Source organism: Falco peregrinus, chromosome 5 (assembly GCF_023634155.1).
Source record: "Falco peregrinus isolate bFalPer1 chromosome 5, bFalPer1.pri, whole genome shotgun sequence".
Classification (NCBI taxonomy): domain Eukaryota; kingdom Metazoa; phylum Chordata; class Aves; order Falconiformes; family Falconidae; genus Falco; species Falco peregrinus.
The window spans coordinates 96,485,681-96,499,373 of NC_073725.1; the positions used below are offsets into that span (position 1 = coordinate 96,485,681).

General features: G+C 47.8%; 1 protein-coding gene across 1 annotated transcript; it reads left to right on the plus strand.

The window, feature by feature from the left end:
* The first annotated feature begins 3,393 nt into the window (after positions 1–3,393).
* LOC101920037 (2-epi-5-epi-valiolone synthase-like) lies at positions 3,394–10,126 on the plus strand. Its single transcript, XM_055805195.1, has 5 exons — positions 3,394–3,563; positions 5,896–6,529; positions 8,175–8,408; positions 9,103–9,355; positions 10,026–10,126. The coding sequence occupies exons 1-5, from the start codon at positions 3,394–3,396 to the stop codon at positions 10,124–10,126; spliced, it is 1,392 nt and encodes a 463-aa protein (XP_055661170.1).
* Positions 10,127–13,693: the final 3,567 nt, after the last annotated feature.

The window sequence follows — 13,693 nt, forward strand, 5'->3', positions numbered from 1 at the left end:
TGTGCCACACCAGGCACACGTGGCTATCACAGAAAGCGCTGAGGCAAGGTTAAAGCTACAGAAGAAAATATTTATGAAACAAGCATCCCAATCCATTAGAAATTAGTTAACAGCCAAACCTCTCTTGGCACTGCAGTTGTCAACCTTCCCACCCACCCCTTCCTCCTGGGAGCGTGCATCCTCCTCCCTCTACTTGAGGCTCCTGCAGACCCATCTCCTCTGCTCAGCCTTAAACTCCTTTTCCCAGTAAACCCTTTCCTCTGCTCCTTTCTGCCAAGCCCCAGAGCCTGCAGGTCACATCTCTGTGGGACAATGGGGGACCCGGGACTGGGACATCACACTGTCCCCCCTCTTGTCACACCATCTCTCCCAGAGCTCCCACCCCACATGGGGAGTTTACCTGCAGGATTATGCATGTTGCTTCTTGTCCCCCAGCCTCAGAGGATGCTGCCGTGGGTTTGCTGCCTCTGCAGAGCAGTGCTCAGGTGTCTGTCCAGGGGACAGGCTTCTCCACCCGTGATCACCTGCGTAAAGCCCCAGCCCTAGGGAGAGGTTGCGCAGGAAGGATGGCCCCAGGCTGGGGCTGCACCCACTCCAGCTGCACCCTCCTGCCCCCACCCAGGGCACAGAAGCCAGGTGAGATCCAACAGCATCTGACATGAAAAAAGAAAAAAAAAAAAAGCCGACTTTCAATGCCTTCGCTTTACGTAAGTGCAACGTTCACATCCTGACCTTGGGAAGCTGCTGGCTCTCAAGGAGATAATCGGCAGTTTCATAACCTTCTGGTTACATAGCACAGACATGTCCCAGCTGAACGATCAGGTATGAGGCCAAAAAAAGTCCCAGGAGTTTGAACCATAGATTACCTACAAGTGGTCCATAGCTACAAGGTCTCCACTGCTCTGCACAGCAGGGATTTGGAGCACCCTGTGCTGTGGAGTCTAGCTCAGAGACCAGGTCTTTGCATGGGCTGGGGGAGGTTGTGTCACGCAGGTACCAGCTGAGCTGCCACCCCCCCCCCCCAAAGGGTCCCAAGGAATGCACTGGCTGGGGGCAGCATCAGGAAGAACCAGTGGGAACATCCAAGGTATCCAAAAGCCTAAGCTTGCCTGCAGCAGAGCTGGAGCAGAAAAGGCTGGTGAGGAATTAAAGCAAAGTAATTAAAGACCATGTGATGGAGCTGAGGTCAGCCAGCCATCTCCTCTTCATGCAGATGAAACACAAACTGAGGCTAGTGAGGAAACACGGACTACCCCATAACCCAAACAGCATCTTTCACCTCTGGGATGTATCACCTTGGGCTTGTTCAGTCAAGGACCAACCCAACGTACCTGCAAAGTGTCCCGAGAGTGCCCGGGGCTGGGCAGAGGGGGCGAACAGGCTGGGGGTGGGGGGGGGCAGGTCTTCGCTGCAAGGCTCTTGGCAGCCCCTCTGCAGGACGGGTGGTACAATGACATGGCAGTCATCAGCTATGGCAAGCAGACAGACATTGGAAAGTCAATTTGTCAGCTTCTAAAATGAAACAGAACACATTTCCATGCTCTCAGAATAGAACAGGGAAGTATAAATGGAAAATAAGTAAACACACAGGACAAAAAGAGTAAAAGCAAGGCAAATAAAGTAAGTCCCAATGCTCAGTGGATTGCTATTAATCAAAACAAATAAACAAGATGAAAAGGACAGGGGTCCTTGCATATGTAAGATTATTCCATCTTATGATTTAGTAAACAACAAACTGCATTAGACCTGCAGTCTCTGTGGAAAGCAATCCAAATTGTGTTTGGATTGGGAGTTAACATTTCAGATGAGTATTTGGTAAACAGGCTAAGAGCTTCAGCACACCTTCTAATCCACCCTCCACCAGCTTTGGAGGTGACTTTGGGCAAGTTGCTTCTCTTCTGATGACTCTGTTTTCCTCTTCTCTCAAATAGGGATAACAGTCTGTACTCTTTGCCATCTGGTGATGAAGCCAGCAGTGACAACTGGATGTTAGGAGTTATTACCCTTCCTGGAGCAGGGCTACATGGCTTTAGAATTCATTCTTGTAGCACTTTCCCAAAATTAATTTTGAGATAAATGTAGGTTCCTAAGTGAGTTTGGCTGCTATTAAGCCTCCAATGCCATGAAGTGGTCTTGTCCAACAGGCTCCTGAAGAACCATTTTTTCCAGCCTCTGCTTTTATGCCTGTTTTTGGTTTTCGTGATTTTTGTTTCTGAAAAACAACAGCTTGCAGAAACACGGCCAAGAAGGTGGGAAAGACAGGTTTGTACCTTTGGCCACTGCTGGTAAAATCAAAGGAAGGTCCTCCCCTGTGCTCAGCCCACAGAGCTGTATGCCAAGGCAGTGTTTGCTGTGGCCAGCTGAGCCTGGGACCCTCTGAAAGCCCCAGCTGGAAGATCATACGGAAAGGTGAATTGCACATCCCTCAGTCATGTGGGGAGCAGGGTGCTGCCTGCCGTCACCAGCACAGGCCCCCCACCAGCCCCCACCACGCCATTGCTTCCTACAGAAAGGGAATTCATCCCTCTGGCTGAGCCCACCCTACGGAGTCAACATGCCTTTGGGTCAGGGAGATGGGGTCACCCCAGGTTTGCGGGGTGGGGGCAGATCTGGCATACTCTCAGTAAGACACATCGGTGACAATGGCAGGAAAACACAGGACCCAAAAGGCAAGGGTCATCAAGGCCCAGATACCACTGCCTGGATCACACTGCTGATCCTGAAGTAACTGCACCACGGTGAAAGCTCAGCATCTCAGAGCCCCTGGCAGGTGGCTGAGCAAACGGATCAAAACTCAGCTCATCCCCCAAAACAGCCCTTCGGGAAATAAACTCTCTCTGATTGTTTTTTTAAAACCATCATAAAAACTAAAATCAACAACAACAAAGAAATCGTTCTCTTTCCCAATGCAAGAGAATCCCAGGAATGTCAGCTCAAAAGAGGTTTAACCAGCTGGTATCGATCCCGTCCCCATGCTCCTGCTCCCATCTTACCCCATAGGGGCGGGTTAGAGCCACAGCCACATCAGAGGCTCCGCACAGCAAAGGAGGTTCCTGAAAGTCCTGGAGAATCACACAAATTGCCTTTCATAACTTTAAATTTGCTGTAGGGCATCATGTCGGAAGTTAATGCATGCACTCCTATTGTACTTCTGGAGCATTATAAAACCGGCTGATTATACAACCCCATCCTGGTACTCACACGTGTCTTCAAATGCTCCTACCACCCTTCACATGCATCCTAGATTAGATAATCTTAGTTTTGTAATTGGTCTTCCTTATGGAGACGAGACCTCCCCTTCCAACACCTTGGTCACCTGGAGGCTTTAAAAAGCACCTCAAAGGCACCCGGTTACAGGAGATCCCTTAACAGGGAGATCTTAACTTCTGGAAGATGCCAGTGTCGGAAGAGGCCTCTGCTCCGGTGGCGCCGGCCGCCCTGCCCCAGGAGCCCCAGCAGACAGACTTCCAGCTGGTACGAGTCAAAAGCACGTGGTGCCGGATCAAGAAGGGAGAAGCCCTTTCCGACTGCGAGGACAAGGTCACTCTCTCCGAAGCGAAAATGTAAGTATGGGAGCCCATGTTGGTCATTGGCGACTGCGCTGGGCGGCTCTGGCTGGCCAAACTGGGCCGCCTCCCCGGTGGCACGTATCTCAGATGGAAAAAACATCTTATGTGCTGTTGCAGCTTAACCCCACCGTTACGTGTACACCCCTGTGAAAGTGGGCTTCAACACAGGGGCAATATGGCAGCACAGGTATTTGCTGTTCTCCTTGGCATGACCTGGCAAAGTTACAGAGGGAATTTTATCAACAGCCTCAATTTTTGTAGGTGGGAAGTTTCTTTAAACTTCTGAAAAGCTTACGCAGGGACTTCTGAATGCTGCAGTTGGGCTTTTCCCCCCTCCCCGTATTACAAGAAATCTTTGTGTGCAAAAGCTCATGGCCGGGCATGGGAGAAGGATGCATTGATAGAGGTGGTGACAGATAAACGAAATGCCTAGATGGAAAAAACAAACACAGTAGGTCACTGACAAGAGCAAAACTCATAACGCATCTCTCAAACCGTAGAAGTCACCTAGTGCTGCTTCAGACAGAGGAGAGAGACAAATTTCCCCCAGGGATACATGCAGTTCTTTGCTGGTATTACAGCTGTCCAGTTAATTATCCTTAAATTACAGAATAATCTGTTTCATGAGCACATGGACCCTCATTTGTGATGCAGGACTTCCTTAATATGGCGATGTTTTGCCTGTCAGACATTTTCTAGCATTTGTCATACTCAGGTTTTAATGTCACAGGTCTAATCCTTTTCTTAGTCAGGTCAGAGGGATCTTCACCAGCGCTGGCAGTGGCTGTGCAGGAGCGATGCTCAGGCAGGGCTGCAGCAGAGAGAACAGGGCTTTAGCAGACCCAAAGGCATGCTGCTGGACCTCAGCCCATAGCAGGCTGGACCTAGGGCCCAGAGCACACCCCGAAACACCCTCAGCTGACATATGCTTCAACAAGGGTATGTTCAGCCTCAAATTCACTACTATTTTCCTACAGCAGAGGGGTTGCAATGGGTGCTAGTTGTGCCACCTGGCACCCGAAAATGATTCCACCAACAAACATTCAAATCCATCCTGTCTCTTAAGAAGGGTCACATGCCAGAGGCAGATGCACGTGCAGATAAAGTACAGCTATAAGGTATATACTTGATGCATTACAATGTACATGGTGATCTTTTTGTAATAGTGCCTTTTAAATGCCCAGAAAAAATTTCCTGAAGGTATAAATCCTGACTGGTTTTCTTTAACACTTTAAAAAAGGTTAAGGACAGACTTAGAGGCAATTTGGTAAAGAAAGCAGAGAAGCATCTACTTAGACTTACAAGAGAAAGTTCAGGCATGTGGAAAGAAATCAGGCATGTAGGGAAATCTATTTGAAAAAAAAAAACCAAAACCAACAAAGGTTCACAGAAACTTTCAACTTTTACCCAACTGCAGCTCAAGAAGTCTTATTTAAAATGCATGTTGCAGTTTTTTTGATTTTTTTTAATTTAAAATGCATGTTCTGGGGGGTTTTTTGGGTTGGGTTTTTTTTGTTGTTGCTTCTTTTTTTTTTCCTGGGGGGGTGGAGGGGAGCAGTTTCCTTTCTTGATTGCCAACAAACTAACAAAGCCACTTGCTTTTCCCCTGCCCCCCTCTGCCCCATAGAAGTAATAACTGTGTCATAGGGCTGTGTTCTTCACTGGTTTAGATAGTTACTACATGCTGGCTTTGTAGGCTTTTATTTATCCTTTAAAACTCCAGTATGGACATCTTCCCAACCCTCAAATAATTTTCTTTCCCTGTCTGGGAGCACTTCCTATTTCTACCATACCTGTTTCGAGGTAGAGAGATCCACTGTTTCAACTGGAGCATTGTAGAAACACTATTTTATATGTGGGTGTGTGGCTGTGTGTAGACAGACATGAATAAACCAACTCTTATCGCCCAGATATACCCAGCAGAGGATGTTTCCTCCATAAAAACTCTGGAAAATTTTGACCATGTCTTCCCCACTCCCTGTGTAGCAGATGAAATGGTTGGTCTGGGGTTTTCTGCTGGGGTTTTCAACTTCCACCATGAACAACATGCTCCAGCTGTTCTTGCTCTCTATCTTATCATCACCATGTAGAAATTCAGCCATATGCCCGTTCACTAAGAGGTGGGAGCGTTTCTCCAGTACTAAAGCAGTTGAGCCCTGACACCCAGGAGAGCCGTCCCACCCTCACAGCCCCACACGTTCCCTGTGCACGGGCAGGAGAGCACACATTCCCCACCTCCCGGCTACATCCTTAAACTAGTTCAGACACGCAAAGTACAAAAAGAGGAATACGGTGATTTCATACAGTGTTTTCTGATCCTTGCCAGAGGTGAATGCATCTCGGAAGGCGGTGTCTCCTGGACAATTGAAGCACCCATTTATTTTTGCTACAAAGTGGTAGAAACATACAATATTCTGGATCCCTCTAACACTACTCTGCTCTGGGGTCACATTACTGACCCCCAGCAACTAGAGCTAGCCACCAGTGGCAAAAGGAAGCTGCGGCGCTTCGTTGTCATAGATGAAGTCGTTGATGAACTTTATGGCTCCAAAGTCAGAGAATACTTTGAAGAGAATAATGTTCAGCACAAAATCCTTGCCCTGCCTACCACCGAAGAAACAAAATCCATGGACCTCGTCTTGAACATCTTGCAAGAAGTCCAGAACTTCAGCATTGACAGGCGAACCGAGCCCATCATTGCCATCGGAGGCGGCGTCTGTCTGGACATCGTAGGACTGGCCGCGTCGCTCTACAGGCGACGAACCCCTTACATTCGGGTCCCCACCACCCTGCTGTCTTATGTTGACGCCAGCGTGGGGGCAAAGAACGGGGTGAATTTTCTGCAGTGTAAGAACAAGCTCGGGGGCTACACTCCCCCAGTAGCGAGCTTCCTGGATAGATCCTTCATTCAGAGCATTCCTCGGCGACACATCTCCAATGGCCTTGGTGAAATTTTAAAGGTATGAACTTCTACAACTGCAATTTTCAAAACTGAACACATAGAATCATAGAATGGTTTGGGTTGGAAGGGACCTTTAAAGGTCACCTAGTCAACCCCCCTGCAGTGAGCAGGGTCATCTTCAGCCAGATCAGGTTGCTCACAGCCCCATCCAACCTGGCCTTGAATGTTTCCAGGGATGGGTGTCTACCATCTCTCCAGGCAACATGTCCCAGTGTTTCACTACCTTCATCGTAAAAAATTTCTTCCTTATATCTAGCCTGAATCTCCTCTCTTTTAGTTTAGAGAATTACCCCTTCTCCTATTGTAACAGGCCCTACTAAAATGTCTGTCCCCATCTTTCTTATAAGTCCCCTCTAAGTATTGAAAGGCTGCAATGCTGGTAAAATGTCCATCACATCCATGGCGTTGTATAAACCACCTCATACAGAAACAAAGGTGGACCATCAAGGCTTCACAGGGACTTTTAACTGTCATTGAGCCTACACAGCTTTTTACAGCTGCTGAACTTGTTTGAATATCCCTTACACAGTGCCTAGTGCTAACCCTCCGGAGTAAACTCCAAAACTCAAGGCCAGACCTAGACACAGCACAACCAGGGAAGAAAACATCTTCCCGTTGAGGCTGATCCATAGCACTCTAAAATGAACTGCTGGCAGAGAATCTGAGGCTCGTTATACTGGGGATTAATAATTTGCACCTACCTCTCTGGGTATGTTGAGTGTAGTCAATCAATCTCCTGTGAGTCAAATTCTACTTCTAAAATTACCTGGAAAGTGTACAGTAAATGGTTTTATGCCTGAAGAGCTTTGAAAACTTTTGATAAAGTAGAGTTCAAGCCATTAAAGAGTATTATTACTATTGGAGATGAGTTCATCAGTAGCATTTTTCAGAGCTTGGGCAGTGGGAACTCTCCATAACTGGAGGTCTCTGGCAGGCACTGGGAAACATGCAGGTCACCATTCCCGACTGCAGGACAGGGCTAATGCCCGAGTCAGGGGAGTGAAAAAATATGTACTTTAACTATGAAACCACTCCTAAACCCTCGTATTTTCTATATTGTGGTGTTTTCCTAACCTTCCCTTGCCCACAGAACAATCCCAGGGATTAGATGAGGGTAATCCTAGGGATCGCTCTCCTGCCCTTGGGCTGGCCACCGTTTGGCTGAGACCATCGGGATTCTTCTGCCAGGCACACGAATAGCCAGAGCTTGTTACAAACTGTCTGCTGGGCTTTTGGAGCCTCTAGGAAACGCACAACGTGGTCAGAGCTGCCCAGTAGCAAGGGAACTTGCCCACCAGTGCCCCCATCACCTCTGTCATTTTACCAGAGCCCCACTGGGCATTTCTGCACTGCCTTCTGCATACATCTTCACTTACCATACCTGACAATGTGTAACACCACCAGGTCACATTCCCTAGAGATCTGTTGAATATACACCAAACATATACATGCTAACCAGGAATTGTGTTTACAGAAATACTCTTTCAGGCTGCAGAGGCAGAACTTGCCTTTGCACCAGATGTGCAGGTATTGCTAGTGTAAAACATGATATTATAGTCCAGCCTACTGAAACACTCGTTTACAACAGCACATAGAAGGATCACATAATTACTTTTGCTCACCTCTTCTGTTCTTTGCCCTAGATGGCACTCATGAAACACAAAGGGCTGTTTGACCTGCTCAAGAGCCACGGAAAATACTTGCTGGACACCAAGTTCCAGTCCTGTAGTGGCTCTGCTGACCACAGGGATGCTGCACTGCAGACTACCAGGATTGCTATTGAAACGATGTTGGAAGAGCTGGCTCCCAATCTCTGGGAGGACGACCTGGACAGACTGGTTGATTTTGGTCACCTTATAAGCCCAGAGCTGGAAATGGTGAGTGACAGCTTTTATATTGCAACATCTATTTTTTTGAAAAAAAAAAAAAAAAAAGGTTTTCAATCAGCAGCATGAAAAGTTTGTGCAAAAGGAGCTGAGCTACACTTCAGATTTGCACATGCTACCTTCAGATCACCCAACACATCCAGCCTGGTCCTGCTGGATAAAGAGACCCCTTTCCCTGCCCCATTCCACCCACACCTGCACCCGTGTTCCTATTCAGACCACAGGACAGTTATTGCCGCTTACCAGGCATTTACTGAAGCATGAAGACAACCAGATTTCAATGAAGCTACTAGAAATCACCCACATGAGCTGTAACAGTGCAAAGGCGTGGAGACCATAGCCCGTATTACTGGGGAGAAATTGCCACTGAGGAATGAGGGGGGAGGACCAGACCTTACGCAAGATGCAGAACTCTTCCCTCCATCCCATGGTGCTTGTCATCAGTGATTTGAATGGGAAGAGAATTAGATCCTTGATCCCTATGGGCAATTTTACATGCAATTCACCACACATAAAATAAATCATCCTTTGCAGACCATAAATCACAAGAAGCTAACATCCAGCAAATCTGTACTTCTGCTGCTGTGAGTTAAATGTCAATTTTCAGGAGCACTTTTAGGAAAAAAAAATAATTACTGTTTGTCAACTGAAACCTTTTCTCCCACCTGTCTTTTCTGCATTTCAGAGGGTTTTGCCGTCGCTGATGCACGGAGAAGCAGTGAACGTGGACATGGCATTCATGACGTACGTCGCCCACACACGGGGACTCATCAGCGCCGAGGAGAAGGAGCAGATCATCCAGTGCATGAGGGGCCTGGAGCTGCCGGTCTGGCACGGCGGCTGCAGCTGGCCCCTCATCAAGAGAGCCCTGGTGGAGCGGCTGAAACACAGCGGGGGGCAGCCCCGGATGCCTCTCCCCACCGGCCTCGGCGTGGCAGGTACTGCGGCGAGGGGCACCAGGAGCGGGCACTTGGGGGGCAGCGGGCATCCCAGCACAGTGACGTGCTGGAAAATGCGCCCTGTAGCTCTGCAGCTGTACATTTCTGGGTTTAACACCTTGATAAGCCCACCCAGAGACAGAAGCCTTGTCTTGTGTGTAACCACCAGAACACAGTTAAGGACTGAGCTCTAATTAATTGCATTATGACTGACCAAGTCACTTTGCAAACATGTTGGCAGACCAGGGTCTAAATGCAGCGCTCTAGCAGACAAACCAGCAACGTCATCAGGGAAAAACCATTCCTTTGTTATACTTGAAAATATTTGTGAAATAATCCTTGGCAAAAGGAATTTAATGTATTACTGTGCCTAGAACTAATACTTGAAAACTAAGTAGTATCTGTTCAGTATCTGGGGTGAAACACTCTTACTCGTAAGATTTAAAACAAACAAACCCCCAACACAGCAGCAATGCACAGGACCAGGTTGCGATCTCTTCATCAGTATCTATTCACACTTTTCCCATGGAGCTCAGTTTCTACACACTCACCAGAAAACAAGACTCCCATAAACTGTTTGGAGGAGCTATTCTCCCCCCTAGTGAGTCAGAGTATGCAGGCAGGAAAATCTTTCCTGTACACTTTATCAACTACAAGTTTTATTTTACAGAGATATTCAATGACACTAGTGAAGAGACCCTGGAAAGAGCATACAAGCTGTGGGTCAGAGACTGCAAGACGGTGCTGGAAGAAGAGCCAGCTGCTGTCTGAGAGCTGCGAGACCCAGCTGATGGTCCTGCCCCACACATGGAGTTGTTTAACATTGTAAGTTAGTGGGCAGGACTGAATTTTCAACAAGATAAGGCAGCACCTGTGAAACCACGTACCCCCCAGAGCTGTGTGGAACAAGACGACTGTTGGCATCTGTCCTGGTTTACTCAATTGCTTTGTGTGGAAGGGAATTGATTAGTGCTCAAGAAGTGATTGCTCAGAAGTGAAACCAAGCGCCCATAGCGTAGTTCATAGCAAGCTGTCTCCACTGGGCAAAGTGAGCGGCATTTGCTCATTCCTTTGTGAATCCAACCTGGGGGCTGCCATGGCCTCGCGCAGCTCCAGTCCCACCATTGCTTGTTGTTGGACCCCTGAAGTCAGTAGTTGTACCTGGCTCACAGACCACATAAAAGAAGCGGGGCATCCTGACAGCACCACGTTAAATCTCCATGCTATAGAAAATATTTGAAGTGGGTTATCTCCTTCACTGGTTTTGAAACTCAGAGTTTTTCTTGTTTTCGCAGCTCATTCCAACTAGCAAAAAAAGAAATGCAGCTGCCAGCCTTTGCTCCCCGGGTAAGGGAACGCCACAGAGATTACAGGCACGATCAGGTAGCCACAGATCAGCAGACATCGCTGCTGTGAAGCGCGATGGAAGCTGTATCTTGACAGCACTCCTAGGTCTAGGGACTCTTAAATACTAAGGACATGCTGGCAAGACTCATCTTGCTGACAAAATGCATAGTGGTGGTTTTACTGTGTAACCCCTGCAGGCCACTGGTGTGACGATACAGCACGATTTGCATCAGCGTTGCCTATGAGCAAAGCTGAGCTCCAGGCTGTACTGCAGAACCCGGGCATCCCCATGGAGCATCCCCACGGAGAACCTGCCGTGTGCCTCCCCACACCTGGCCGGCCAGGGCTCCATCCCCATCTCAGTGCTCTCCGGGTAAATAAGGTCAGCGAGGGAAAACCAAGGGAAATCAGGGGACCCCAAGTAAGTTTATCATCTTCAAGCAGCCTCAGTGTCATGTCTCAGGACCCTGGCAGACTCAGAGCAGATTATATATCAGATGCTGGCTGGGAAAAATGTAAAGGTAATGCCATCCTTCTCCCTGGAGGTTAAATCAAAGGAATCACAACCAACAAACAGCCTTTGAATTATTTAGGGCGGGTTTGGTTTTTTTTTTTTCTTATGTCATACTAGTTTGTGCTGATGTGCTGGCTTCTGTTTTACTGAAGTAATAAAAGCTATTAAAACAAAAACTTTCAAACTAATGATTCCATTGCTGCCTGCCGTGCATGCCTGTGTACCTTTGCACGTGCTAGAGAGACAGAAAGGCACTGGAGGAGAGGGGAGGAATAGAATTGATATAGTAAATCCCTTTTCCTCTTGAGTCTAGAGAAGATGTGCCTAAAAGTACTCAGAAAAGAGACTTCCCTGGCCCTTCCCCAGAGCCAGGCACTTCTCTAGCTTCAGGATGGGGTTTCACACAGATGGTACCACCTTACCAAGCAGACCTCTCGCAGGGCCCTCGCAGAAAACAGCGTAAAAGCACATCCTCAGAGCCACCTCTTCCCACAGAAATCAACCCCTAAAGCACTGAGCTAAATAAGCCTGTGGCTGAGGGTACCAGTGAAATTTTGTCCCTTTTCCAGACCATCAAACATTGGTTCATTCAGCCGGCTGAATCAGCAGCATCACTCCCACTTGCAGGGCAGTCACCTGCACTGTCAGCCTCTCTCTAAAACGGAAGGGGACGGTGCGACTGCAGGACTAGGTGAGGACCTGAACTCCTTGGGGGTGCGGGGGAGCCCCACGGGCAGCAGTGCTGAGGGGCATCATGCCAACACGCTCCAGGAGGGGAGGTGCGTGCTCCCCTCCTCCCACCTAGCGCTGGCCACCTCTCGGAGGTGCCCTGGGACCAGACACTTGTAGCTCTGGTGCTCCTCTCCCTTTCCCAAAATTTACAGTGATCACCTGGGTACACTCGGGAGCTGTTTACCTCCTTCTCCAGGAGCTGGATGAGCCATTTTTCACATCATATTCTAGAAATGAATGAAGCACAGGATTATTGGTTGCCAACAGTGTCCTCCAGTGCCGCAGTCCTACTCCCACCTACTTACAGGGAGGAGAATCAAGACAAACATCAACTTGAGTTGCTCATTTTAAATGTCCAGGGAGACTCTCAGGAGCCCAAAGGCATTTAGTCCCATGGGAAGCCAAGCAGCATCGTACCAGGGTCCAGCTGAAGAGTCGCAAAACCACACCTGCACGTTAAAAGCCCAACATCAAGGACTGACGTGCTATCAGTGACAGTGACGTGTCTGCGGGTCACCTGCCAGCTGTTCCCACACAGTGGCTTTGCCTCCGTCTTCAGGAGCCAGGCTGTGTGTGTAACAACATATCAAAGGAGCTGGAGCACAATTAAGACTGAAAAATGAACACATGATTATTGTTTTTTACCCTTCCTTCTGCTGTCAGTGACAGAATACAATCAACCCCTGACGTGCTTGGTTGCTTAGTAGCAGACAGCCACATTTTTAATTATATACTAAAATATGCTAAAGAACATAAAATGGCCGTGTGACTAATACGTGTGTATCAAAAAAGGCATATGACAGCAGCTAAATTGCTTCAGTGTCTGATAAAAAGTGCCTCAGCCAGGCTTGTCATCGAAAGATCAAGGAAAGGAGGTGAAAAGTGTTATTAATAAAACAGCGACTTTTTAAAATACACCTCATTGTTTGCAGTGCATGGATTATTTTTTGTGTGTGTCTAGCAAGAATTTAATTCTTTTCCATTTATTCAGTTTTTATTTAATTCCTGCTTTTTCAAATGGAACTACTATCATTAGACCTAAAATCTCTGCTTATTTTCCTATTACCTTCAGTGACACATTACTCCAAAGAGAAAAGCGGAAAGCTGAACGGGACCCAGCTGGGTTCTCTGCAGCACAAATTCTTCATGGATTTGTTTGAACAAAATTACTTTGGTGGTCAGGGGACAAGAAATTGTTTTATTATTTGACCGTTCTCAAGCCACTTTTCAGCAGGAAAAAAAAAAAAAAGGGAAATGTTATGAGCTCTAATATTTTTAAATAAGGTCCCTTCCAACCCAAACCATTCTGTAATTAATAAAAGGACTGTCCAGGCAGTTATTACTCATGTCCAGTCAATAGTGATGTTCCGTGTACCCAATGTAAAATGAGAATCAGGGCAGAGTCTTGAAGACACTAAAAGATTTTGACTAAATGTATTTAAAGTAGCTAAACAAACAGTGCTGCAACGGCCCCATTCCACATACAGTGCAACACGTGCTCAGCTGCTCGGTGCTTGTCTGCCGGGAGCCGGTACCAACAACACGCTGCGCTCAGAGAAAACAGTTTGCAAATGACAGCGTTAAACCCTAGCTCGCCTGAGAGCGAGGCGAGTTCGCTGGCCTGTGCCCGGATGGAGCCAACGCGGTGCCATGGGGATGCCACCTCCGCTGGGACGCAGCCAAAATCATCAGGGCAGCGGGTCCATGCCCGCCGCGGGAAGGTTGCCCTCGTCAGAGCTTCGCAG

Bases quoted from the DNA above. Each gene is read 5' to 3' on its own strand.
- LOC101920037 (XM_055805195.1), top strand. From the start codon at position 3,394: ATGCCAGTGTCGGAAGAGGCCTCTGCTCCGGTGGCGCCGGCCGCCCTG. The intron at 3,564-5,895 runs GTAAGTATGGGA...GATCCTTGCCAG, and splicing joins ACTCTCTCCGAAGCGAAAAT to AGGTGAATGCATCTCGGAAG. The intron at 8,409-9,102 runs GTGAGTGACAGC...TCTGCATTTCAG, and splicing joins TAAGCCCAGAGCTGGAAATG to AGGGTTTTGCCGTCGCTGAT.